The 27,551-nt window shown below is 42.8% G+C and overlaps 1 protein-coding gene across 12 annotated transcripts in view; it reads right to left on the bottom strand.

Moving 5' to 3' along the window:
- The window catches only part of PPFIBP2 (PPFIA binding protein 2), a 157,141-nt gene that overhangs the window by 37,702 nt on the left and 91,888 nt on the right, over nucleotides 1–27,551 (bottom strand). For 7 of the 12 annotated variants that reach the window (XM_066583274.1, XM_066583270.1, XM_066583275.1 and 4 more), the window contains 9 exons: nucleotides 23,460–23,591; nucleotides 15,246–15,428; nucleotides 13,259–13,351; nucleotides 10,637–10,748; nucleotides 8,862–8,894; nucleotides 6,848–6,909; nucleotides 5,385–5,460; nucleotides 1,355–1,461; nucleotides 791–864 (listed from right to left, as the gene is read on the bottom strand). In XM_066583274.1, coding sequence (XP_066439371.1) covers nucleotides 791–864; nucleotides 1,355–1,461; nucleotides 5,385–5,460; nucleotides 6,848–6,909; nucleotides 8,862–8,894; nucleotides 10,637–10,748; nucleotides 13,259–13,351; nucleotides 15,246–15,428; nucleotides 23,460–23,591 — 872 coding nt within the window. The remainder of the gene's footprint in view (nucleotides 1–790; nucleotides 865–1,354; nucleotides 1,462–5,384; nucleotides 5,461–6,847; nucleotides 6,910–8,861; nucleotides 8,895–10,636; nucleotides 10,749–13,258; nucleotides 13,352–15,245; nucleotides 15,429–23,459; nucleotides 23,592–27,551) is intronic. The other 5 variants (XM_066583276.1, XM_066583281.1, XM_066583277.1 and 2 more) reach the window with 3 other exon arrangements.

Below are 27,551 nucleotides of genomic sequence, written 5' to 3'. Positions count from 1 at the left end.
AGTATTGCTGGAATAGCCGAGCACTTGTAGTTGGCCATTTCTGTCAGCCCCATTGAAATGAATGGAGCAATGTCGTGCGCATGTGCAACTGCCGCTTCATTCAGTGTCCATATCACTGTGGTTCGTGGACATGGGACCCCCCCACGTCTCCAGATAGATAGAGGTCTCAGTGGTGAGACCTCCACTGATCTGACTTTTATCGTTTATCCAAGGAAAGTTGAGTAAAAATCTGCAAGCTTGCAACCACCAAGTGCGTTATTTCAGAATGTTCCTCAACAAGGGGTGGGTGACCGGACTCACTCTGCCCAATATGGACTTGGCCAGTAGCAGTATTATGGCAGCCTGGTCACCATAGAAAATTGCTGTGACCAGTCAACCGTACGAGGGTGAGCACCAAGCCACTTCGGCAGTTGTTCCCCCTATCCCGAACTTCTCAGATCTCAGTACTGCCATCCATAGGGGTCTAAAACTCTCTAAACTTTATGTACCCCTGTAGACAATAGCAGTTTATTAATATCGCTGCAGTTGTAATCCCGAATCCAAAAATATGGAGAACTGAATGCTGAGCTCACAGTCACTCATAATGGTGCAATCATGCATTTGAAGGCCTCCTTTACTTGCAACATTGTTTTTCACATAGTGGAATATTATGGTACAAATGTTTGAGGACTACTTTGTGTACTAGTTCCTAATTAGTGTATGGTTAAGAATCATGGCGATAATCAATTAGCAATTTCTCAACAGGTTCATTGATCTAACATAGTTCTCCTCAATAGTTTGCGGCTCTTACCCATTTTCTAGGATATTTTGAGGCGGTGACGTTGGTGCAGTTGGCGAGGCTGGAGGTGACACAGTGGGACACACCTGTAGGAGACAAGGTAGATACAAGCTTTAAGGATGGAGCTAGATGGGCAAATAGGGGAAAGTCACTTGTGACCAACTTGTGGTTTTCTATGAGAACTTTACGTAAGCAAAACCATTGGTATCAAGTACATAAGTGGTATGTGAGAGGTGGTGCTCGCCCTAATGGAGACCTAGTCCGCCATCTCTCTACAGAAGGTGCTCTCATGGATTGTAAGTGAGAATGATGGGAGAAGACTCTTTGGATAACTAGAGAAATCAGCCTCATGAGAACCAATATGGCTGACAGGAACTAGCTACCATACAGAAAGCAAGAGAAGCCTAGAGTGCAAACAGATGAGCGTTTTTTATTTGTCACTAGAAGCGCATCTGTGAAATGAAGGTGTATTTCAGATCTATTGTCAAACGATGCACATTGCTCTTTTCTGGACCCTTTCAAGTTACCGGGCCAGACCAAATAACTAGGATCCAAGAAACATGTGCTCAACGTTACCTCCGACTTCATTAACTCCAAGGTCTGGTTATTTTTAGGAATCAGTTTCTTTATGGTAGACTCCACCTCATCTTCACTGTTAACAGAAAGTAATCTTTCAGAGGAACCTAAGATAATAAAAACATAGAAAAAGCTCACACCATAAACAGCAATTTCACAATTTTTGTTGGGCATCCAAATCATTGGCATTTCATTGGGTTAACTCAACTACATGGCATACATGTGATGCTACAGTTCCCATCTACGATCACCAGCAATTTCCCCCAGGTAACTGTGAAAGTTTCTGAAGCCCGATCTGCGATGATCAACTTATTGATGGGGGGACTTAAAGTGGTGCTCTCATCTTGATGAGTTCATCTTTCAATTTAAAGGGAACCCGTCATCAGTTCTGTGGCTATAGAATCGCCATTACAGATAAAATAGTGAAGTAGTGCACCGTTACAAAGTTATTTTGTTAGACATCCTGTTCAAATCATACTTTTTAAAAAGAAGGTATTCATATTTTTCATACCGTGTGCCAATTCATAGCAAGCGGTCCGGTGAACAGGCTAGACCGACTCCGGTGGGTTGGTCAAACCGTCTCTGCAAGATATGCGTACCTCCACTAATGTCGCCCCTTTCTGTTATTGTGACGTGGAGATGCCCTCCATGTCATCAACCCGGCAATCAAACCGATTGAAGGCCTGGAAGTGGGGTATTAGTGGCACACGCAGTTGAATCTACTGAATTTGCTCACAAAAGGGACAGATGAACTGCACATGCGCCGATCCCCGAGCCCCCAGCACCTTCATGAGAGCTTCATGCCGTGTTGATAACGGGGAGAACGTCTCCACATCCCAGTATCGGGGAGGTGAACAGGCCAGCAGAGACAATCTGGCCAGTCCACCAAACTTCTCGCATGCAACACAGGAAATATGAAAACCTTCTTTTAAAAGGTATGGTCTAACCAGGATGTCTAATAAACTAACTTTGGAAATGTGTGCTATGTCATTGCTTTATCGGTGTAGGCGGTTGCCGCAGGACTGATAACAGATTCCCTATAAGATTTTCTTAAAAGGTTTTTCCGAGTGTTAAAAAAATCTGCCAAGAGTGAGTTAAAGAGTTAAAAGAAAGAAAAATAACCTACGCTCACCTGCCTGATAGCCCCCACCATGCAGCACCGCTGCTCCAGTAGCTCCAGTCCGATCCCGGAAGAGTCTGCAGAGGTCATTTGCCATTCATCGCTCACATGACTGCTCAGCCAATTAGTTACCTTAGCGGGCACACGCCTATTATGCACAGATGCCCACCGAGGATAGTGATTGGCTGAGTGGTCACGTGATTGATGAATGACATGTGATGACTGCAATCTCTTTCAGGATCGGACCAACAGGGTATGGAAGAACACTACTACTCTGTGACGGCTATTGGAAATGTAGGCCTAAGTTTTTTTTGTTTCTTTTAACCCATTATTCTTCCCGCAAGGGCTCATTCACACAGGGAGCTAGGCGCGCAATAGTTTCCTATGGGAACGTTCAGATTCCTTCATCTAGCTCTCAGAGGTGCCCGTGGATGCTCAAACAAACCTACACCCGCTAACCATCTACACTAGCACCAAAGATCACCGCTTCCACCTGGATCTGCACTGAGCCCTTCTGCAACCACCCTTCATAATCTAACAACATGCCTGGCTGAACCTACAGGCTTAAAGCTCCTTTGATCCATTGGCACTATGACAACACTTCCTGCCCTGTGCTCTGGCACTTAAGCCTTTTTATATATATGGATCCAAATCACCATCCCCACAAATGCATACTAAGATGCTTCAATAGTAATGGCTGTTCTGCAGTATTGATGTGGCTGCAAGCCTCAGTAAATGATATTTCCACACAATAAAGGTTTTATGCCATTAATATGTAATAAAGGGCTTTTACTTTAAAGGTTCACATTCCTTTCTAATAGGAGCAAATAGTAAAAAATACCACTGGGGTCTAAATAAGAAAAATAAGTAAATATTAAGCTGAAATCCAGACAATCTGGAAACTATTCTAGACGTTACGAGGGTGTTTATTGTAAGGCTCACAAATAGTGGCAGCATAAATTAGCAAACTGAGCACAATTACGGCACAGCAGAGCAAGGGTTAATTAGCTGTGTATTCGGTTTCCTACAAAATAGTCCATATAAGAATGTACCGTATACAATGCACACATTCATCAGTAAGACATTTGAGCGCTGCATTAAAGGGGAACACAACAAAACAATCTCCACGCCAAAAGTTAAACTGTTTTGACTGGAGATTTGACCTCCCATTCCCAAGACTGAGACAGGAGGTAGGATTGACCAGGTCTGTGCAAGCAAGTCAGCATTTCCAATGTTAGACCACTTTCACACTGCACTTTTGTTATGTCTGTGTGGTGACCACAATACCTGCGTCCACCTTGGATTTACTGAACCAGACTTAGATCACCATAGTCACCATGGTTATCCATTTTTGGCAAGCATACCCACATCTCCATTGACTTCTATGAGGAGAGCAGTCCACCTGAATAGACTAAGAGAGACTTTACAGGATCTCCGAGGTGGGCAAGGTCCAAAATCTGCAAAAATGTCTTCCTACCTTACACTACTGCCAGGTGCTCCACAGGTCAGTCAGAGCATAGCTCAACTCCTTCCCGTCTCCATCACTTATACTATACTGAGAGCATGAGATGGGAGAGAAGTCAGACTATGCTGTGCATGGAGCTGGACGGCATCCAGCAGTAGTGTGAGGTAGGAAGCTGGCTCTTCTGGTTCTGACTAGAGTTTTAAAGGGAGTACAGAAGGGGCACTATAACTGGGAGGGGCACAGAGGGGAAACCAGCAGGATGGGGAGTGTGTGTAGAGATGAGTCGTGGCTGGAAGAAATCATCATTGCGGTCTGGGCTCAGATACAGAAGAAAAAAAAAAAAGGACACCAGCAATCAGACAAGATATCACCTGTGATCACTTGAGGTAACTGCACTGTAATCACTAACACTGTGGAGAACTATTCTGACTGCATTATTGAGAGACTCACTAGAGCTGAACTGCAGTATCTGAGCCCAGTGTATATAATATTTATTTATTTTTCTATTTCTGGGGGAGGGTGGGTAAAAATATGAGTTTTGCTATGGGGCCCTATGAGTTCTATGTGCACCCCTATTTATGGCATACCCTGAGCTCACCGAAACAAAGTCATCTATTGATGGTTGCATTGTGGTGTCCCATAATAGTGGCATAAAATGCTGCTATAAGATATTTGCTAAGTAACTGTTCAGAGACAAGCTAATTATTTTGCAATTTAGTATTTCATAGGCATTATACAGCACAACTCCTTTTTACTTTGGAGCATCTATATAACACTAACTATCCCACCAATCTAGCTGTTGACTTAAATATAATGGGCACCCCAACATATTGTTTGGGTCATAAACATGGCCTCTATTAAAGTCCTAATGACAAATTCAGACATAGGTCCGATCAAGGGGTGACAGCCAGAAAAATCCCCGGATAACTGACCCTTCTGAAGTAATCAGTGATATAACATATTATTATTGTATGAAAGGCGTCCAGACCCCTCTTGTACTCTTTTAGTGAGTTCGCCATCCCCACATCCTCAGGCAGAGAGTTCCATAATCTCACTGCTCTTACAGTAAAGAACCTCCTTCTATGTTAATGTATAAACCTTTTTTCCTCTAGATGTAGAGGGCGCCCCCTTGTTACAGTCCTAGGTATAAATACATGGTAGGAGAGATCTCTGTATGATGGGCACACACACAACCTTTTTTGCTGCATTCTCCATCTCCACTACTTTATTAGCTAGAACAAGTACAATATGAAGGGAAGGAATCCGAAACAGATCTGAGAACGGTTCTTCATTTTATGGAAAGAACATATTAGACTATAGACAGGAGAAAACTAAGGAGCTCATGTCTTGAGACAGGCAGCTGTACCATATGGCTGCATGCGCCCCTGTGATGCCACATGGGTAGCAGTTATTTAGAGCAGTCTGCAATATATACCACAACTCACCATGTGTTGCCATCACAAAGTTCTTTACCCGTCTATATTGATTTAGAAGCAATGTAAGTTCCTCGATTCGAAGGTCCTACATGATAAAAAGAGAAATACATAAGAACGGCATAGCCTGCAATGTGCCTTCCCCTCTAAGGCTTTACTAAAGGTCAGTTATGTAATATTTGTAATATACTGAACTTTATGCCACTGTACAAGATGCCAGTTACTGTTCATTGGAATATACCACAGCAAATACAGAATAACAGTTGCAGACATGAGTAGTAAACTATGTGCAGAAAACTGACTCCAGAACTAATACTTGACAGCTTATTGCTCAAATGTTTCCATGGGACAACTTGTGCCAGAGTAGACGCCACGTCTTTCCTTACTCCATGGCTGCCAAGTGCATAGAAGAACAGAGTAAAGTCATGCATCGTTTAAAGTGACCCCATTACATTGGAGTAAAAGAAAGAAGCCAGTGAGGCACGAGGTATAGTCTGAGGTACCTATGAGGGGGTACCCAAAATAAACAGGAATCTTCTTCTGGTGATTGGGGCATTGGGGTGAGTGATGCCATCACGAAATAGGCGAAAAACTGAACAACTTTATGAGTATGTACAATCATGGAGTTTACTAGGGCTATAGTTTGCACATCTAGATAGATTTGTAAGCTGTGCCCCATTGTAACAAAGTATCAGCAGTTGGCTATTGCTACAGATGACGGCACTCCTTTGGGACTAATTGGCATAAGCTCATGGGAGAAAGTAGCATGTCCATGGACCCATCTGAAACAGGTTGTCTTGTCGAGGCGGGTGGACTAATGCATTTGATTTTAAAAAAGTGCTCAAGAACCAAAAAGTAAATGCATAAGAAATGTAGTAGGAATGGAGTTTAAAAAGTTACTTAGTGTCTACATGTATCTCAGCGCCTGCAGGGCGCCTGCTGCAACATCTGGCAGCAAACTGCTTCCCTTTGTCCCCCACAGTACAAAAGGCGATTCAAAAACAATGGTGCAGAAGCAAGCCGATTTCTTCATACATAAATTGACAGGCAAGAGCCAAAATGACATGAAACGATGGAAAAACGCTTCACGTTTTTATTGCACCTCACAAATGCTCGATGTGGGCGCCGTTGGTGACACAACAAATTTCACAACTAATTATATCTATCGTTTCATGTCATTTGATGCTGTTTCCCCAGGATAGGCCATCAATATCCAATTGGTTGGGTTCTGCCAGTAGGGATTCCCGCTGTTCACCTCATTGAACACCACTACCTCTGCAATGTTGACATCTGAGCACGAACCTACGGTAGACCCCCACCGATCAGATATTGATGGGCTATCCTGGGGATAGGCTATCAATTTTTAAAGGTTGGATAACCCCTTTGAAGAGGTTGTCCCATCAGAGATAAACCTTTCTAGAAGGCAGCCTGATCACCCCAGGTCCTGCTCCCTGCACCCCGTAGCAAAAACGTACCTTTTCTTCATTCGCCGCTAGTAATGTTTCCATTCCTAACTTTAGCCTCTGAACTTCTTGATCTGTAGATCGAAAAATTAGCTTTGTTATTTTACTTTTTTTTCTAACAATCGTGAATGATAAAAAATTGGCAGTTCTAAAAACAGTCGCATGGTGCAGTGATTAGGTTGGCTGAAAGCACAGATTTCTAAACGCAAAGCACATGGGGTGTTAAGAAATGAAGCGGTGACTTTTTATTTATAATTCAGTAAGACTGAGCGTCGTAATTTATAACTTACTCAACAGTTCAGAATTTCCTATACGAAAAAGGGTCAGAAGGACGTTTACATTGACATACAAAAATGAATTGTAAAGCGAGAATCCTCACATCATAACCAGGGCCAGCCTTAGGGGGGTGCGACCAGTGCGGGTGCATAGGGCACATTACTCATCACTTATTCCACTGGCCATATTGGCTCCCATAATAGTCAATCCATTTACAGAGTAACTAAACTTAAACCAAACCAAAAATCTAAAATTATCCTCTATCCCGATAATGGGGGTCACAACGGTTCCCGCATGATGGAAGAAGAGGTTGTACATGGGTGTTTCAGCTCCATTCATTTCAATAACAGCACAGAAATTGCCAAGTGCTGTAGTCTGCAATTTCCGATGCTATCATTGAAATGAATGGAGGTGCAGTGTGCATGTGCAACCTCTGTTTCCTTTATGCAGGGACCAATGGGACCCCCATTCTTGGGATCAGTGGGGATACCAGTAGTCGAACCCACCGATCATAAAGTTATCCTGTAGAAAGGGGATAACTTCAGACTGTGGTACAACTCCTTAAACTTTTATTTCTGCTCCACTGGAACAGTTCGCATCCCCCCTCACTCAAGGCGTTCCATTGGGGCAATATTTAAGAGCAAGATGAAACTGCTCAGATGAAACATCCCTCGAAAGGGAATGTGATCAACTGTTCATGAGGTTGTGCAAAAGGGGCTTATTACTTATGACTAGGTGTAATCCAGCCACCCGCCTCCCTGCTGGCCGTCCTGTGAGCGATCCAGCAATACTCACTCCGGTGTAACAGCACAGAAGTGAGTATATACAGGGACATCATTTGCCCGACACTCATCCCGTGTAAATCGTCCTTTAATCAGGTAGAGGGGGATAATTACCGCACATTATCTAAACTCTATGTTTCTCTTAACACATCCCAGAATTGTGTTTGCCTTTTTTTTGCTACTGCATCACACTGTTGGCTCATATTCAGTCTGTGATCTATTAGTATAACCAAGTCCTTTTACATGTGCAGCTCCTACCATTCCGTATGTGCTTTTTTTCATTATTCTTGCGCAGATGTAGGACCCTGCATTTCACCTTCTCAAATACCATTCTGTTAGTCGCCGCCCAGTGTTCAAGCTTTAGGCCAAATCATTTATTTTGGATCATTTAAACAATTTTTTTGAACGATAACATTTATTTTAAGAGGGCCTCGACACAATAAGGAATGGTGGATCATCCATAGTAAATTTTCCAACTTCTGGATCTGCCTCATAGATTAAACCATTTCATGTGCAGCCACACAAAAATTCTTGTACTATACCCACCAGAATAATATCCAGAAATTCACATTTTCCTTTATATCATATTGTGTATGATTTACCCACATTTTCAATTATGAACACGCAACTAATTAAACCCCTTCTCCCCCCCAAAAAAAGTTTATTTCACAGCAATTCAGATGCAATTATAACAGCAGGAAATGATTAATTTGATGTTTCATTAACACTGCAGGCAGCACACACAGCAACCAGACAGCCTGTGCATCCCCAATATTGGAAACCGGGATATTACTCTGACCAGCAATTAAAGTGACTTGTAATTTCATAGAGTCATAGAAGCTAAGGCGGAGAAAGTGCTGACATAATGTTAGCTGTCTGTTTGCTTCTAGCAAATGGCAATCAGTGACATGGAACAAACGTTATTGGAACAGCAATGGTGGATAAGAATGAAAAGGACAATGGCTTACGTTTCTCTTTTATCCTCCTCCTAAATACCTCTTCTATGGGACACAAAGAAGTAAAGAAAGCAAAATAATGCAAAGTTACATCTTATGTCACATGTGCATTGCTTATTCTTGCTAAATGAATAGAGAGTTTCATGTTAAGACTGAATTGTATTAACCCCTTAACGAGCAGGGTGTTTCGGTCCTAAAGGACTAGGCATTTTTCAGGGATGTTACCCATGTGGTGGTTTTACTGCCCTATTTTTTTCTTCAGTAACCAAAATTATTTTTGCTGCGTTTTCCCCCCCGTACCATATATGGTTAGTTTTTATTATGTCTTTTTCCATTTAGTTCAATTTGGGGTAAAAAGCTAAAGATAAATTTTTTTTAATTTATAGCTTATTTTTAAATGAGTATATTTACATTAAATACAATATGGGAATGGGTTCCTCATTTTGTTTCAGAAGTTTTGATATACAATTTGTATGGTTTTGGATTACAGGGTTCATATGGTGACGGTTTAAGTTGGCGTTGGTGGTGGGTCATTTTCTTATATAAAGAAAATGACCCACCACCAACGCCAACTTAAACCGTCACCATATGAACCCTGTAATCCAAAACTATACAAATTCTATATAAAAAAAAAAAAAATTATATATACATACATACACACATATATATATATATATATACACACACACACACACACACACACACACACACATACATATATATATATATATATATACACACATACATACACACACACACACACACACACACACATATATATAATTTTTTTTTTTCTCCTGTAATTTTTTTAACTTATTTTTGTAATCATTTTTTTACATCTATGTTCCCCTATGATGTCATAAGACCTCTGGGGGTCATTCACATTCTCTTTTTATATTTCACATTTTCTGACTGTAGCTCGGGCATCCGTAGGAGAAGCATCCATTGGAGCCCTAGTTACAGGGGAAACATTCCCCTGTAGTGACAAGAGTCACTAACAGAGCTGATCTGGGTCTACTAGGACCCTGCAGCACTGGCAGTCACGTGATCGCCGGGTCAAATAGCGGCAGTAACATTTCCGCTTTCTGTCTGCTTTACATTGCGATCATTCAGTGCTATGTAGCCTGCAAGAGAGAGGTCAGAAGCGGTTAAAAAAACAGTTCTGCCTTCTCCTCTGGGTCCTTGGCTGTGACTAACAACTGAGGAGCCAACCTGCTCCTGCTTCACTGCAGCAGCAGGAGCTTTAATCCCATGACATACTTTTGCTGTCAGCTGAGATTAAAGTCCAGGATCAAGCACCGTAGATTTACCGTGCTTGGTCCTTAAAGGGTAAAGGGTGTGTACACTTTTACAAGCAACCTTTTTAATTGTTCCAATGCATTTAAAACTGCAAAATGAATTTTAACTCTCAACTTCTTCTAGATTTAAACTTTCCTACTGATTTGTGTTTACAATTCCTATACAGATCGGTCTCCGTGGTTACAGACTACAAACACCCTGTGTAGTCTGATCCTGAAGTCATGCTCCCTTCCATCTGTTAACAGCTTCTTGCTAATGTACATTTTATAGGATACCAAGAAATTGACAACAGATGGAAAAAGAGTAGGACTTCAGGTTCAGACTGCATGGAGTTTGTTTGCAGTCTGTAACCATGGAGATACATAACTATGCTAAGGTGCTGTATACAAAAAAAACTGCAGGAGGTTTTTTATTAGAGACTACTTGTTGTTGTGTATTTCTTGACTTCTCATACTTAACTAAATGGGGCTCAGAATATATCATAATACCTCTTTCTGAAGATTCGTTTTGTGCTATCGTCCTTGATGAAATCTGGCTCTGTAGTCGCTCAATTTCTGCATCTTTCAAGGCTAGCTGTTCCTGAAGTTGTGCAATTTCAGCCTAAAATAATGAAAAAATAAGAAAAAAAAAAGTCAGAAAACAAGTTTGTGCCACAAGTTAAAAAAGAAGAGGGATTGACAGACAAGTGTGGCCATACCATTTTTGCTCTTCTCAGTGTCTCCACCGCTCTGTTAAGGCCCATTTAGACACAACGATTATCGCTCAAAATTCGCTTAAAAGCCGTCTTTTGAGTGATAATCGTTGTGTTTAAATGTGCCCATCTTTCAATTTTCTGCCGAACGATGGATCTCAGTTCGGCTTGAAATCCATACTTCAGCAGAACAGCTGATAAGATAGACCGCATGCTGTGTTCCGCCCAGGGAGAGCTGATTACATTGTCTCAGCTGTAATCAGCGCAGCAGAACATAGATAATTTATTCAGAGAACAGCGGGTGGTCCTCTGAATAAATACAGTTCTCTGTGGCTACTACTTGGTACTAATAGGCTATAGTAATAATTAGTAGATTATGCAAAATGAACGCTCAAAAGCCATCTTTTGAGCGATCATCTTTGTGTCTAAATGCGCCCTAATTGTCCTGACTCCCACAATATGCTAATTAGTTTTAAATAGTCCGACCGGTGATTTTCTTGCTGGCCTGGTCCGGCCTCTCCCCCCATCCATCTCCACAAACCATGTGCATTGCTTATAATTGACATCTCCAGATATCAGGCGTCCACATACCCCACTTACACTACACTTCTGAAATCAGCACATGCACAGTGTCCTGCTGCAGTCCGGATGTTGCAACTCATCTATATTCTCTGGGAAGCCGCATTGAGGAGGGTCAAGAGAGCCAGATGATCACAGCAGGTCGTATGTCTGTGCATGCATCCATTATGGAAGTGTGGTGCAGGCGCAGTCTGTGGGATGCATCAGACATTAGAAAAGGGGTGTGGTTTGTGGAGATGGAGGGGGAGAGAACAAGAATTAAGTCAAAGAGAAAACTGCCTATTGGACTGTTTGAAACTAATTATCATACCATTTTTTTTTAGAGACCCTTTAGAAAAGGAGATCGGGAATACATTTGCCTCCATGGGTCACGTCTCCACTTTTCCCTTGCACTATTTGTGATAAATCACCACCAGTGGAGTTTTTTTTTAGCATATATGAATTATTTCCCCTACTTAAATTGTGCAACCTCCGATACATATTCGTATCTATCTAGATGGAAGGAAGGCCTCATATAGACAACTGGATTCTGCTCTGTTGTCTAAAAAGGCAAGGGCTCCATTAAAGGGGGTTGCATCGCAATTGACTTTTGTCCCTTATCCAAAAGATAGGTGATAGAAGTATGATTGGTGGGGGTCTAATCGCTGAGACCCCCACAATCCTGAGAATAGGGGGTTCTGTAACCGCCTCTTCTTGTCACGGTGGACTCGTTACATACCCTGCAGTGATGTGGAGATTGAATGGAGCAATGGTCATGCAATGGTCATGCTCCATTTATTGCAATAGCCGAGAACAAGCGCTCAGTTATCTCCAGCGGTCCCACTGAAGATGGTAATTCAATAAAAGAGTACAAGAGCAGCCTGGATTACTCAGAAGGGTTGTTGATCCAGGAATTACACAGATTGCCAGATTGGAGTCGGGAAGGAATTTTTACCCATTAATTGAGGAAAATTGGCTTCTACCTCATTGGATTTTTTGCCTTCCTCTGGATAAACATTGGGGGGTAATAGGCCAAACTAGATGGACATATGTCTTTTTTTTGGCCTAATATTCTATGTTACTATGATGAAAACAAAGATCTGGTACCGTGTTAGCCAGTAGAGCAAAATGTGATTGTTCTCAGCAAGAGAAACGACGTAATCTTGTAGATATGATACCTTTTAATGGCTAACAAAAATACATGATGTAATAATTACATCATGTATTTTTGTTAGCCATTAAAAGGTATCATATCTACAAGATTACGTCGTTTCTCTTGCTGAGAACAATCACGTTACTATGATGAATGGAGTGACGCAGCACATGCACAACAGTCACTCTATACAATCTCCTCAAAGCAGGGATTGCAGTTAGCCCATAGTGAGAAGGAAAGGGGGAAACAGGATCCCGTTCTGATGATTGGTGGGGGTCTCAGTGGTGAGATCTCCACCGATTAGACTTCTATTACCTATGCTACGGATAGGTGATAAAAGTCAATTGTGATACAACATGTATGGAACCTCCACTGTACTTCCATACCCCTCCGATTTCATATAGAGCCTATTTCTGTTGAATACCATAGGGATGCTCCAAAACAAGTCTGTCATGCATTAGCAGATGCTATATTTATGGAAGTATTCTTCTCTACAAGCATTGTTTTAGAGAACTGCTCTTTACATAGTGCACACGACATATTTACTGTAGCCTGTACAGCAGCAGACGGAGGTTGTGCAGCTCAGTAGTAATGCATCACGCAGCCCCTGAGTACTGCTGTACAGGCTCTACATCCACATTCCTTGTCAAGACCATAGACACACAAGATTAGGTAGGTTGGATGAAGGTATCCAGAACAGTAACTCACCTTTGTTGCTTTGAGTTTCCACTCATACTGTGCTCTCTCATTTTCCAGTTCCTCCACTTTAATTTTGAGGTTTTTAAGTTCTTGTATTAGCATCTGTGAAGGAGACCAAGGAATAGACAACATGAGGATCAGGTGAGGTGCACACCTCCAAACTGTACAGGCAAGACATTCAGAACGGTCAATGACGGAAGGGCAGATCAACCCCATGCTGTTAGACACCAAGTCAGCGGGAAAACAACATCGCGCTCCGGTCCGTCCACACTTGAGTCTAACGCTCTTCTGCGATTAGGAACGCTCCCGACTACCGTATGTCATGTGAACGACTTCTGCAATTGTCTTGGCAAGTTCTTGTGAAGCTCCAGGCAAATATTTCATTTAGGGCTCCTCCACTCATGTGCAAGGTCATTTGCATGCGGCAAAAAAATATGCACTGCTTGAAATGGCTAATAAGTTTAATGAGTTCCAGAAATGTTCTTTTTCCCACGCAGTTACGCAAAGTTCCGTGCGAAGTCGGCCTAGGTTAAGCCAAATCAGTGGCACGACAGGACGCATGGTTGCCATGCCGAGCAGTATCAACCCAAGTGTGGTCGTTCCTCAATCCAAATATTGGTTAGCCCGACGAACTATGAATAAAAGGTTGTGTTCATATGTGGCAGATGTGTGGCAGACATTGTTGCTGCTGTTCCACACATCTGAATGTAGTTTGCAATAATTCATGCACACGATGGGAGGAGATTTTCAGTTGCAGAAATTCCTGCAGCAAATCTGCCGTGTTTGAACATTTATCCTAAAAGTCCTCTAAATAGGAAAGTAGGTGCTAGTAGTGCTTGTCATAGCAGCACAGGTTGGTTGGAAGAGCTATGTTCATAGCGCCTATATAGAGGCACACAGAGTCCCTACAGTTCAGTATTACTGTGCAGTAGTTACTACCAAAGGGGTTTTCTGGGCAAGGATGACCTATCCTCTGAGACTTACCACCCCGACCCCAATTGATTTTAATGAAAGTAAATCCGCGAATTAAGACTTTCTGTTGTGACCCCGATGGCAATGTCTGGCCATGCTGCACTGAGAGCGGGCCAGGTGATCAATTGATCATCGGACATCCCGAAAGACAGATCCCCAGCGATCAACTATTGATGAGCTATCATTAGGATAGGTCATAAATAGTATTTGCCCAGAATATTCATTAAGACGCCCACACAATTATTGAAATCAATATTCATGTAAATCATTTTGTAATACCACAGCAAAACAAACAAGCAGTAAGCACCAAAGACCTGAGATTTTAGGAGTTTCATCTCACAGCAAGCAATTAGAGAACAGGACAATTCCACCCAAAGCACACAAAGCACTACGGATATAGAAGCCTTTTCGACTAATCCAAGCTCAACCCTAGCCTCCGTAGAGGTGGCCATTTCTAAATTGGCCAATAGTCATTCGCTAATAGTGAATCACAAAGTGGCCGGGACATTATATAAGGACAGCGGCGGCTGTGGTATAAAGTCTGTTGGGAGGGGTGGCTCTATCCCCTTCCTCCTCGGTTGCATGGCGCAAAGCAAAGACGTGAAGAGATGCCACCACCTTTTCTCCTACAATTAATGGAAAAAGGAAGGGGGACGAAAAAGTGCCTTGGCCCCCTATCCCTGGTTGGGGGATGTGGTGGCAGCACCATGGTAAAACATATTTCCATTGCCTGCACCGCTGCAAGTAGTATATATAATGTTTGGGGGAAAAAAAAAAAAGAAAAAAAAACAAAAAAAAAAAACCCACAATTCCTGTTTTGTTGTAGATTCTAAAAATTTCCAAAAGTTTGTAGAAATGGGGATTTTTTTTTTGCATAGTTGTCATCAATACATACAAAGATGCAAAAACTAAAAATATACTAAAGCCTGGTGGAATAGTTACTTGTGTCCAATCTGTGCCTATCGTAGTGCTTTAGTACATCACCCAATCATACCCCATGCAAGGTTCGGAATACTTCTCATACATCCTTCCCTTCACAACCAGAGCACTTCACCGGTTGTGGGGGGTCACAACTTGGGGTGTTGTGGACAGGCTCGATTATTTCACTTATGTTAGCCTGGGTCTCCCTCTCTTGGATTTTAGTATTGATCTCCAGCTGAAGTTTGCACATCTGCTCCTGGAGCTCATTGATCAGATTGACTACAGACTGCAAAAAGGCAAGAAAGGAAACATTTGTATAGCTATAAAGAAATTGAGACCAAAAGAATTGCATCACAGAACAGCAAAAGTAAAAAGAACTAAATAAAAAAAGTCATAGTTGTTCATGCTATCCTTGTTGGACTAGGGCTCCTTGGGCCCACCACTTTTAAATGCATTTTAATTTTGATTGTCATCATTGCACACATAGGACATATCATCAGTAAGGTCTAATAGGTTACGTGTGACTCATCCCGCAATAGACTCGGAAGGGGTAACGTTTCTCCTTAGAGAGAGCACCTAGTCAGTGTGAGGAGACTTATAAGGCCATGCATGCTCCTCTGGGAAATTTATGTAAATGAGAAGATGGAATAGTGTCTCTATAGCGCTATTAGAATGAATCAGTAGGAAAAGGGATCGGGTGCTCGCAGGGTAAAAGTGCAAGAAGAATTTTGGTAGAGGAGCACTTATTCATAAGGGAGGTCCCGTCCCACTCCTGGAGACCTCCCAAAGAAACAATTCTCCAGAGGAATGTTTGTTGTATTGATTCAGTAATACAAAAATAATATTCCAAATAACAGGTACAGAAGTAGCAAGAGAAGAAGATAGAATCCAAATGGTACGGTTGCAACGCGCTTTGGAGCATTGACCGCTCCTTTATCAAGCTAAAACCTGGACGTATTCCTTTTCTTGTGCAACAGAGAACTATCTATTAGAAGGTGGCATCCCTGCAAGTCAATGTCTGACCGCATTGTTCCATCTGCCCATTTTGGGTGGCACCGTTGAAGCATTGCTTCATCTTCCCATTTGCGCATTGTTATAAGGCCAGTTAAAAGACCGGACATTGACTTGCAGGAATGCCATCTTCTAATAGATGACACCATAGAGGCGTTGTTGCATCTTTTCATTTGCCTAAAAGACCCTAGTGACAGGTGATTGGCTTAAAAGTCATCTCCAGGTGGGGCTGTCTTCTGCTAGACCTTTGAGCTCATTATAATGTCAGAGCTTGAGCCCAGTGGAGATCCTCTGGTACTCAGCATCTAGCATTGTATGCTTCCTACGGTCCCATAGCTTGGGCATGCAATGCATTCAAGGCCAACTTGCTGTTACAGTCACCATAGGCCCTATAGCAGTAGATGGACCCAAGTATCCAAATATTCAAGAAAAAAAAATATGACAGGGCGTGGGGAATTATCTGAAAGTAGTAGATTTAGGACATCAAATTGAAGTGTGTGCTCATCAGAGCTTGGATATTGCTAGGTAGGGCACAACTCCACATAGCATTTTTAAGCGACCTAGAAGGCCTTACTGGATGCCAGGAGGAACCTTCCCAGGAACCCTCAACCGTGATAATAGATGAATGGCGAGAAAAAAAAATAGCCTTTGTTGTGGTGCAGCTTAGGGGTCAGGAAGAACTTTATATGGTCTGGTCAACATGGTACTTTGTTGCACAAACAGAACTGTGCAAGGCATTTCAATTTTGGAATGAAATCTTCCTTAGGTTCATGGAGTGTGTAACTTAGTGCTGCATGCTGGTGGCTAAGAGCAGGTGAGCTGACTGAAGCTGCACTGACAGTCGGCATGCTCTTACACCTCCAGCATGCAGCACTAACCTACATGTTCCAGATACCTGAAGAAGATTTCATTGAGAAGTCAAAACCCATTAACCAGTACCATGTGTTCAATAAGAGTACCATTCTGAGCAGACCATATGAGTGATGGAAGTTCTGCCTAAGCCACAACAAAAGCTGGTCCTTCCTCTCCATTCACCTATATGTCCTCGTAGGAATAGGACGATCAGCAGTAAATATACCCATCCCGCTCTGCTAGTGAACGCAACTGTATATTGTGAAGATGCCACCAAACAAGTCATATCTCAGCTTCTGAGACCTCTGTGAGGACTGCGATATTAGAGTTAACTGTGGCCACATCCAACGTTTTAGGTTTTGCGTTGTTAGGCATCAAACAGGTTTGTAGTTCTTATTTTCCACGTTACTGGATTTACTTTCTGTCTGGAAAAGTTATATAGTCAACAGTATGCTGCCAAACACCATGAGCTAATGCAGAATACTTGTAAGTTCAAAGGATCAGGAGCTATTGAGGGAAAGGTATGCCTAGTTTCAAGTCATTTTTTGGATGTTAGGCTCTGTTCACCTTGCATTTTCCCTTTAAATTCTGTATTTATGCTGGGAAATCCAATATATGAGCTAAACCTGAAGGTCCAAAGTACATTGCATTTGGAAAGTCTTCAGACACTTTCAGTTTTTTTATTACATTTTTGTTATGTTGTGGCCTTTTGCAAATTAAACAAAAATGAAGTTTTTCCGCACCCTTCTGCACTCAATACCCCATAATGACAAAGTGGCAACAGAATGTTAGAAATCTTTGTAATTAAAAAAAATAAATAAAAAAAAAATAAACATTTTGCATTAACATGAGTATTCATGCCCTTTGGTAGGACACTTGACATTTAGCTCTGGTGGCCTCCCTTTTAACTTGATCATCTTTGAGATGTTTTTACACTATGATTGGAGTCACCTGGGGTCAATTCAGTTGGACATAATTAAAAAAAAAAAAAAAAAGACACCCCTGTCTATATAAGATCTCACCGCTCGCAATGCTTATCAGAGCTAAAACCAAGCCACAAGAAGGATCGAATGGCCTGTAGAGCTCAGAGTCAGGATTGTGTGCAGGCACAGATTTGGAGAAGGCTACATAAAGAATTTGGACCACTGAAAGTTCCCAAGAGCCCAACAGCCTCCATAACTCTGACACGGGAGAAGTTTGGAACAACCAGGACTTTTCCTAGAGCTGCCGACCCACCAAACCAAGTAATCCAAACCAAGTAATCCGTGGAGAAGGACCTTGATAAGAGAGGTGACCAAGAACCCAGTGGTCACTGTGGCTAAGCTCCAAAGATCCTGTGAGCAGATGAAACTTCCAGAAGGTCAAACATCACTGCAGCCTCCACCAATCTGGGCTTTATGGCAGAGGGGCCAGAAAGAAGCTTCTCCTTAGTAAGACACATGAAAGCTGCGTGGAGTTTATCAAAAAAGCCCCTAAAGGACCCTCAGAGTGTGAAAAACAAGATTCTCTGGTCTGGTGAAACCAAGATGGAACTTTTTGGCCCCCATTCTAAGCGTTCTGTCTGAAGGAAACCAGGCACCGCTCATCACCTGCCCAATACCATCCCTACAGTGATGCCTGTGGTGGAGCATCATGCTGGGGGACAGAGAGACCGGTCAGGGGGATGGAAAGCTGAGTGAAGCAAAGTACAGAGATGTTCTAAATGAAAACCTGATCAAGAGTACAAAGGACCTCAAACCGGGCAGAAGGTTCACCTTCCAATAAGACTGACATTAAGCACACAGCCAGACAACACAGGAGCGACTAAGGGACAACTGTGAATGTCCTTGAGTGATCCCAGCCAGAGCCCTGACTTGCACCCAATGGAACATTTCTGGAGAGACTTGATAATGGCTCCACAGACAGCCCCCATCCAACCTGCCAGAGCTAGAGAGGATCTTCAGAGAAGAATGGCAGAAAATCCCCAAATCCAGGTGTGCAAACCTTGTGGTATCATAGCCAAGACGGGAGGCTGGAATTGCTGCCAAAGTTGCCTCAACTAAGTCCTGAGTACAGGGCGTGAATACTTATGTCAATGCAACATGTTAGTTTTTCATAGATAAAAATTTGCAAAGATCTAACATCCTGTCTTCACTTTGTCATTATGGGGTGTTGAGTGCAGAATAATGGGGCGAAAATTTTTATTTAAATTTGCACAAAGCCACAACCCCTACAAAATGTAAAAAAAAGTGAAAGGGTCTGGAGACTTTCCGAATGCACTGCATGTCATACAGTTGCCCATGTTGCCCACGGGCCCCAATGTTTAAACCCCCCAATACTCACCCCTTCCTCCAAAAAAAACCAAAAAAACTACCACATACTGCGGTAAATGGTGCCCAAACCCAAAATATTCTCTAGCACTCTATGGTCTATAGTCAGTTTATTATTTTACATAGTCCTGAGACCGTATGCACTGACCAACAACTATCAATGTGATGATCTGTACTGACGCACTATCCACTTCTTAAAGCGACCCTCTGGTTTTGGGACACAATTCTGTCCCCTAGAGGAGGAGCGGTATATTACCTGCATTGGTTTTTCCCTGTGGTCTCTCTTCTCTGCTGTTTGTGGCCCCGGTTTCAGTCGTCTATGATGGCCACAATGAATTTCTAACTGTGCACTGCTCTCTGATTGGTCAATGTTGAACAAGTGATTAATGATTATTCGTTCAGTCGTATCCGACCTTCGGTCACTCTATGGATCAACGTTCTCTACGCATTCCTGTCTTTGATCAGCCATAGCCAATCAGAGAGCCGGTATGGTGCATTCACACGGGTGTAGCTTCTGTACATACTAAGTGTACCTCTTACAGACTGCACGAGGACTCACTGAATTAAATTGGTGTTTTCAGAAGTGCGTTTTATACATGGATTAATGTTATATGTAAAAAAAAAAAAAAAAACTACGACACATCCTGCTGTGGCCAAAATTGCCCATTCGGGCGGGTTCAAACGGGTGTATGCATTTTGAAAAGAGGTGTTTTTGTGCACGTATTGGAGTATTTTACTGGCCTTTTAGCGCCTGCTCAACATGTTTCTTTGCGCACAGGACAAAACCACGCCCCCGTTTAAATGGCTATTTAGCCTAAGCTGTTCCAGATGTGTTCTTCTTTGCAGCATATCGCGCACATATTTGTGCACCCCCCACATAGACTTTTATGGGGACCTTTGGTAGAGCATGGTGCATTTTTTTCCGCACATGCATAAAGCGGGTGCAAAATATGGAGCCAACCCACTGAAATAAATGGGTTCTATCCTCTGTGTATTAACACGCACATTTTGCACATCCAAATGCGCCTGTGTGAATTTGCGTTCATCTGCGTTCCCTATTTTTTTGTGCACTGTGGGTTGTGACAAATCTAACACCACTTGGGACTTCTTGTGTTTTATTTGCATGATGACACAGGGATGCAACATGTGCATATGCAAATAAAATGCATGGAACACACATATGCAGTGAAAATGCAGCATTTTTTAAAAAAAATGGACCAAAATTGCATACACCAGTGTGAATGAGCCCTAACACCACCTATGCACTTGGGGATTAGGTAGTCTGAAAACGTTGTCGCCCATTTTAGAAAATTGGACACGGAGCCAAAGGATCAGACGGACGTCAGAGAGGAACAACTACAGGTAATATATTCCTTTCTGGTCCCGGGACAGAATTTTGTCCTAAAACTAGTTGTTTTAAATACCTTGCTTTTGGTAATAAAAAAGTACTTTTTAGCCCCAGATAAATCACACTACATACTTTTGCCATTTTCTTGCCATTTGAATGCCTTCTAATACTTGTTTCCAAGGGTTTTATTCCTAGTAAAAGCCAGGTCCTCCCAGGAGAAACAACCACTGTTGCATCCTGCAGTGGTAGTCTAGACCACGCCCCCTAGTAGTCTAGACCACGCCCCCTACAGTCACTCAGCTACAGCTATTGCCAACTCGCATCACTGTTGCTCATCTGCTTCATCATCAGCTGTTCCCCGGCTTCCCGCCGTGATCGACGTATCAGCATTTGGCTCATGCACGGTAAATGAATAGTAATTACAGGGATCTCTTCCGAAAATATAATGGGTGCCGGTGGTATAAGAGGGGAACTCCAGAAATAACACCATAAACGGTGATGTTATGAGGCACCGGACCGGTATCAGAGGAGCAGCCAAGGAGATCATTTCCACTGATGACAAGTGGAGGTGGAATCAATATCTTCAAGAGGTTTTCTAGGCTGGAGTGTTTGTGACGAGTGCGCAGTATAAGACATTTAACAGCTGCAGAGTGGTCGGCGCGCCGCGAGCCGCCAGAAACCGCAGAGGGGAATCAGATGAAACTACAACAGCCCCATGTATGAAAACTAAGATCATCATTGGCAAGTGCCTAGTCATTTGTTTCATGCCGGTGTCGCACGAACATACTTGCACGCACAATACGCAGTGAATAGTTCACATTAGCACATTTTGTGCACACATTTCGCTCACACAAAAAATACACAGCATGCTCTATTTTCTAGCTCATTTGCGCACGAAAACAGTACATATTGAACTAATTAACTTAATCATCTATTTCAATTAACGGTAGCATGACTGCGTGTTTTTTTGCGTATGCAAATGCGCACAATTTGCACGCGCAAGAAGTACAGTAAAAAACGCACATGTGCGTGTAAATCTGCAATTCCCACGAGACACCAGCCTTAGGGCTTATTCACACGAACGAGAAACTCGCACGAATATGAAATCCGTTTTTTGCATGGATTCTTTGAGCGATGAGTGATTCTTTCATCGCAGTGATGCTGCGAGGAAAAAGAATAATCGCAGCATATTCCGTTTTTGCGGGAGCAATCGCCCATTGTTTCTTATGGGACCTTGGGGAAGAAAAAAAAAAAAAAAAAAATTACATGGAACTTGCATTGTGCATGTGAGCGTAATGCAATTTTTCTAATTAAAGTCTATGGGAAACATTTGCGATCCGAACACGCGCATGGTCATCGCAATTTCACAGAAGCAATGCGATTTTTAATCATCAAAATGACATGTTGGCAAGCGCAATATCTGGTTGAGTTTTTTGGCCCACTACTAGGTTTACTGGGGTGAGCGTAGGATTAGGCTGGGTTCACACGGGGCGGATGTCTGCAGTGGAACATAGTAACATAGTAACATAGTATGTAAGGCCGAATGAAGACATTGTCCATCTAGTCCAGCCTGTCTATCCTACTGTGTTGATCCAGAGGAAGGCAAAAAACCCCAGGGCCAGAAGCCAATTAGCCCTTTTGGGGGAAAAATTCCTTCCCGACTCCCTAATGGCAATCAGACTGTTCCCTGGATCAACCCCTAATAGTTCCTACCTGCCTGTATACCAGGATTGAACGCCACGAAAATTCTGCAAAATTTCCGCAGCAGAAGGGCAGCTTCAAAACCTGTGGTGTTCTGCATGCGTTTAAAGCGGGTTGTCCGCCTCTATTCCACTGCGGCCATCTCTCCCCATAGAAAGGAGAGAGCCGGCGGCGGAAGCGACGATACAATTGACATGTTGCGGATGTGAATTCCACGCGGCATGTCAATTTTAGTACGACTTGGCAGCAACAGACAGTCCGCAGCGTGTGGACGAGATTTTTGCAAATCACATCCACTTTGCTGCTTAGTCCACATGGAAATTCCGTGGCAATTCCGCCCCGTGTAAACCCAGCTTTAGGGTAGCATTCTTCAACATTCGGCATTGCAGGTGTTGCTCACATGCTCCAGGATGGACCCCTGAGCCTCTGTGACCCAACTGCCCATCATTGAGCGTTAAGGGGTTAATTTGCATTCATGTGTCTTCCTATTAGCCATAATTTTTTTAAAAAAAGGAAATAAAGCCGTTACCAGATCTGCTAACAGCACCTAGTCTGCTTGCTGACAGTTTCTAGGCACTGACACAATGTACATTGCAAATCTGATCTGGAAAATGTATAAAAAGAGGAAAAAAAAAAAAAAAAAAAAATGAAAAGGACTAAAAAGGAGTAATAAAAACGGTCATGAACATTATCACAAAGACCAGATTGATAACGGAAAGTGAAGTTTCTCTTCAAACATTGTTTTACCGTATCATTAAGCAAAGCCAGCCACCTTGAGCGTTGGGGTTGCCGTCCGTCTCGTATTTCGAGCCCATATTTGCATCCACTTTAGAGAGTTGGATGCGAAGCAAAATCAATTATCTCACACTTAAAGGGAAATGAGAGGTCAGATGTACGAAGAATGTATTCTGAGAATAGATATGATCGCACACTCATGAGAGACGCTGCTGCGGTCGGGATGAAGAGGTGCAGCAGGAGTCGGATGTCAGTCTCCGAAAGGTCTAATCATCGCAGTCCAACAGATGTTGGAGTATATATATATATAAAGCTAAGCTAACAAATGAAGTAAGGGGAGGGGGGTAAGCTGCCGACCAACCTCTGCCTTGGTTTGAGACTCTTGACAGTCATTCTTCTCCTTCTCCAAGCCAACCAACTTTATCTTTAAGTTCGAAATCTCAGCCATTAGATCCAACTTTTGGGTTTCCAGAGAGGTCCGACTCAAAAGCTCCTACAAAGAGAAGAAACATATGCAGGTTTGAATGTCACAGATAAAACTCTATGGAGTTCGGTGCTTTGCATCCCTCCACCAATGTATTGTACAGTCATATAGTATATAAATAACCCCGCCATATATACTGCCTAATCATACGGTATATGTTGGAGGCTCTCCAATGGAAAGCTCTGATGAACGCCACTGTATAGGCGTATGTCACCCATAGGTTAAGGCATTCTGCTATACTTTCCTATACAGTTGAACAAGAAACATATGGTGATGCATACCACCCCAAAAGAGGGGATGAAGTCCTATAGATAAGTTCAATGTATACGCAACAAGCTTCTCCCAGCATGTGCCATACATTGGCTAGATAGCACTTCTATACAGCTACCTAGATAATAATGCCATAAAGTGCCAGCACTACCATGGGTCCCCATAGATGCGGTCGCAGATGCACGTTATGCTGCGCAATTCCATTAAAAAAAACACATCTGGAACTCATTAGGTTACGTAGCCATTTGAATCGTGATCATCTGCCGCACGCAAATGAACGTGTTCTGTGTGCGCAAAAAGTACAATAAAATACGGCTATACGTGTGCAAAAAAGGCTCATAGCGCAAATGTACTCTGCGTAGAATCCCCCTCCACCATAAGAAAAACAACAATATATATTGCACGGATAGGCAGTATTTCTGCTTGTGCAGAAAGACGCAAGAAAGCCATATGCCCACATCAGAAGAGCTCAGTGAATACCTACTGTACCAGAACCAAGCTCATAACATAAATGCAGCACCGGAACCAACCTCATAACATACAGGAATGAGAAACAAGCTCATAACATAAATACAGCACCAGAACCAAGCTCGTAACAGAAATGCAGCACCAAAACTAACATCATAACATGCAGAATGAGAACCAACCTCATAACATGAATACAGCACCAGAACCAACCTCATAACATACAGAATGAGAATCAACCTCATAACATACAGAATGAGGACCAACCTCATAACATACAGAATGAGGACCAACCTCATAACATACAGAATGAGGACCAACCTCATAACATGAATACAACTCCAGACCCAAGCTAATAACATAAATATAGCACCATAATCAACCTCATAACATACAGGATGAGAATCAACCTCATAACATAAATACAGCACCATAATCCATCTCATAACATAAATATAGCACCATAATCCATCTCATAACATACAGAATGAGAACCAAGCTCATAACATGAATACAACACCAGAGCCAAGCTCATAACAAATATATAGCACCATAATCAACCTCATAACATACAGGATGAGACCCAAGCTCATAATATGAATACAACACCAGAACCAAGCTCATAACATAAATACAGCACCATAATCAATCTCATAACATACAGTATGAGAACCAAGCTTATAACATGAATACAACACCAGACCCAAGCTCATAACATAAATATATAGCACCAAAATCAAACTCATAACGTACGGAATGAGAACCAAGCTCATAACATGAGAGATCTCCCCTCCGTTCCTCCCCACTCTCCCCCGCAGCTCCCTGCCTGCCGCCGGCAGCCGAACCTTTTCTCTCAAGCGGGCAGGTACTCACTAAGGGCAATGCTCGCTCGAGCAATTGCCCTTAGCGAGTATGCTCGCTCATCACTGATCATAACATACAGAATCAGAACCAAGCTTATAACAAATACAGTACCAGAGCCAATTTTAGAACATACAGAACCAAGCTCACAACATAAATATAGCACAATAACCAACCTCATAACATACAGAATCAGAACCAAGCTCATAACATAAATACAGTACCAGAACCAAGCGCATAACATATAGAACCAGAACCAAACACACAAGTGCAATACAAACCAACCTAAGTATATAGATACAATACTAGAGCCAAGCTCATAACATAAATACAGTAGCAGAACTAAGTAATTGTGTTATGGGGGCACCAAACATCAGCCGTGTTTTGGAACATCAGAGGGGAGGAAACAGACCCTGGAGGAGGAGGAGGATTCATGTAGCTCCACAAAATGCTGCCCCACGGAGGAAACCGATTATCTGTCCAGGTGGAGCTGAGGAGAGCGTTTGCTCTCAGCCTGTATCTGCCTGGTGCCCTCCTATAAACTGGTGGACAGCGGCCTGTGTGACCACACAGGTGCATGTAGCTAATTCCACAAGTCACACACCCTTAACCCCTTAATGGCATGGCCTATTTTGGGCTTTAGGACATAACGATTTTTGGCGGATTTTCTTCTCCATTTTTCAAAAGTCATAACTTTTTTATTTTTCCGTCGACGCGGCCGTATAAGGGCTTGTTTTTTGCGTGGCGAACTGTAGTTTTTATCGGTGTCCCTTTTGGGTACATTGACTATATTGTAAAACTTTTATTATTTTTTTATCATAGCAGGGAGAGAAAACGCATCAATTTTGCCATAGATTATTTTTTTACAGCGTTAATCATGCAGCATAGATGACACAATCCATTCTTTCTGCGGCTCGGTACGGTTACAACGATACCAAAACTCTTACATTTTTTTTTAGGTTTTTCACTTTTCTGCAATAAAACCCCCTTTTTTTTTCTAAATCGCTGCATTCAAAGTCCTGTAACTTTTTTATTTTTCTATGGACGGAGCTCTGTGGGGGTTTATTTTTAGCGAGATGAGCTGTAGTTTTTATTGGTACCATTTTCGGAAAATACGGCTTTTTTGATCACTTTAAGGGTGCATTCACACAATCGTATATCGGCTGGGTTTTCACGCCCAGCCGATATATGGCGTCCCTCTCTGCGGGGGGAGGAAGCTGGAAGAGCCGGGAGCAGTGCACTGAGCTCCCGCCTCCTCTCCACCCTCTCTCCGCCCCTCGCAACTATTTTCAATGGGAGGGGGTGGAGCTACATCTGGGAACTTAACCCCGCCCTGTCCCGCCCCCTCCCATTGAAAATAGTTGTGAGGGGCGGAGAGAGGGTGGAGAGGAGGCGGGAGCTCAGTGCACTGCTCCCGACTCTCCTAGCTTCCTCCCCATGCAGAGAGGGACGCCGTATATCGGCTGGAAGTGAAAACCCGGCCGATATACGATCATGTGGATGCACCCTTATTGCATTTTTAGGGTGGCAAAATGCAAAAAGTTAGCATTTTGCCTCAGTTTTTTAACGCTTTTTTCCGTGCACAGTCAAAGGCACGTGCAACTTATTGTACGCGTCGTTACGGTTGCGACAATACCAAATATGTAGGATTTCATTTTTTTTTACCTTTTTTTATGCTAATATGAGAAAAAGCATAAAAAAGGTTTTTTTTAACTTTTTTTTACATTTTACATTTTTCTTTTTTATTCATTTTTATTATCTCTGTTTTTTTACACAATTTGTGTCCCTCTGGGGCACTTACAGTATAGCACTGATGATCGCTGTGATAAGGCCTTGCAGGGCTACTGCCTTGCCATGCCTTATCGCTTATACAGCGATCACAGGCTATGGCAATACAGGACGCCAGTATCTGGCATCCTGTTGCCATGGCAACCAGACGGGCTCTCTGCGATTATATCGCGAGAGTCCGGTGACGTCACAGAGGGAGCTCCCTCTGTGAACCCTACTACGGTACATACATCACGGCAGGGAAGGGGTTAACAGCGGGGGGGGGGGGGCGCATCTCCGATGCACCCCCGCTGTTGCATCAGGAGGCCAGCTATGACTGACAGTCGGCTCCCGCTGCAGGATAGCGCGAGATTATAAGTGATCTCGCGCTGCCAGGACGTAAACGTACGCCCTGGAGAGGGAAGGAGTTAAAGGGGTTGTACGACTAAAGACTTTTATTCCCTATTCACAGGTTAGGAGATAAATGTCTGGTTGATGGAGTCCGAATACTGGGTCCCCAGCGATCATGAGAATAGGGCACTCCCAATGCTCCAGGTGGTGCGTATGCTCTACGACTACTCCATTCACTTCTATACGACGGAGAAA

This window comes from Eleutherodactylus coqui, chromosome 11 (assembly GCF_035609145.1).
Source record: "Eleutherodactylus coqui strain aEleCoq1 chromosome 11, aEleCoq1.hap1, whole genome shotgun sequence".
NCBI classification, from domain to species: Eukaryota; Metazoa; Chordata; class Amphibia; order Anura; family Eleutherodactylidae; genus Eleutherodactylus; species Eleutherodactylus coqui.
This window is presented reverse-complemented; position numbering and strand designations above follow the sequence as displayed.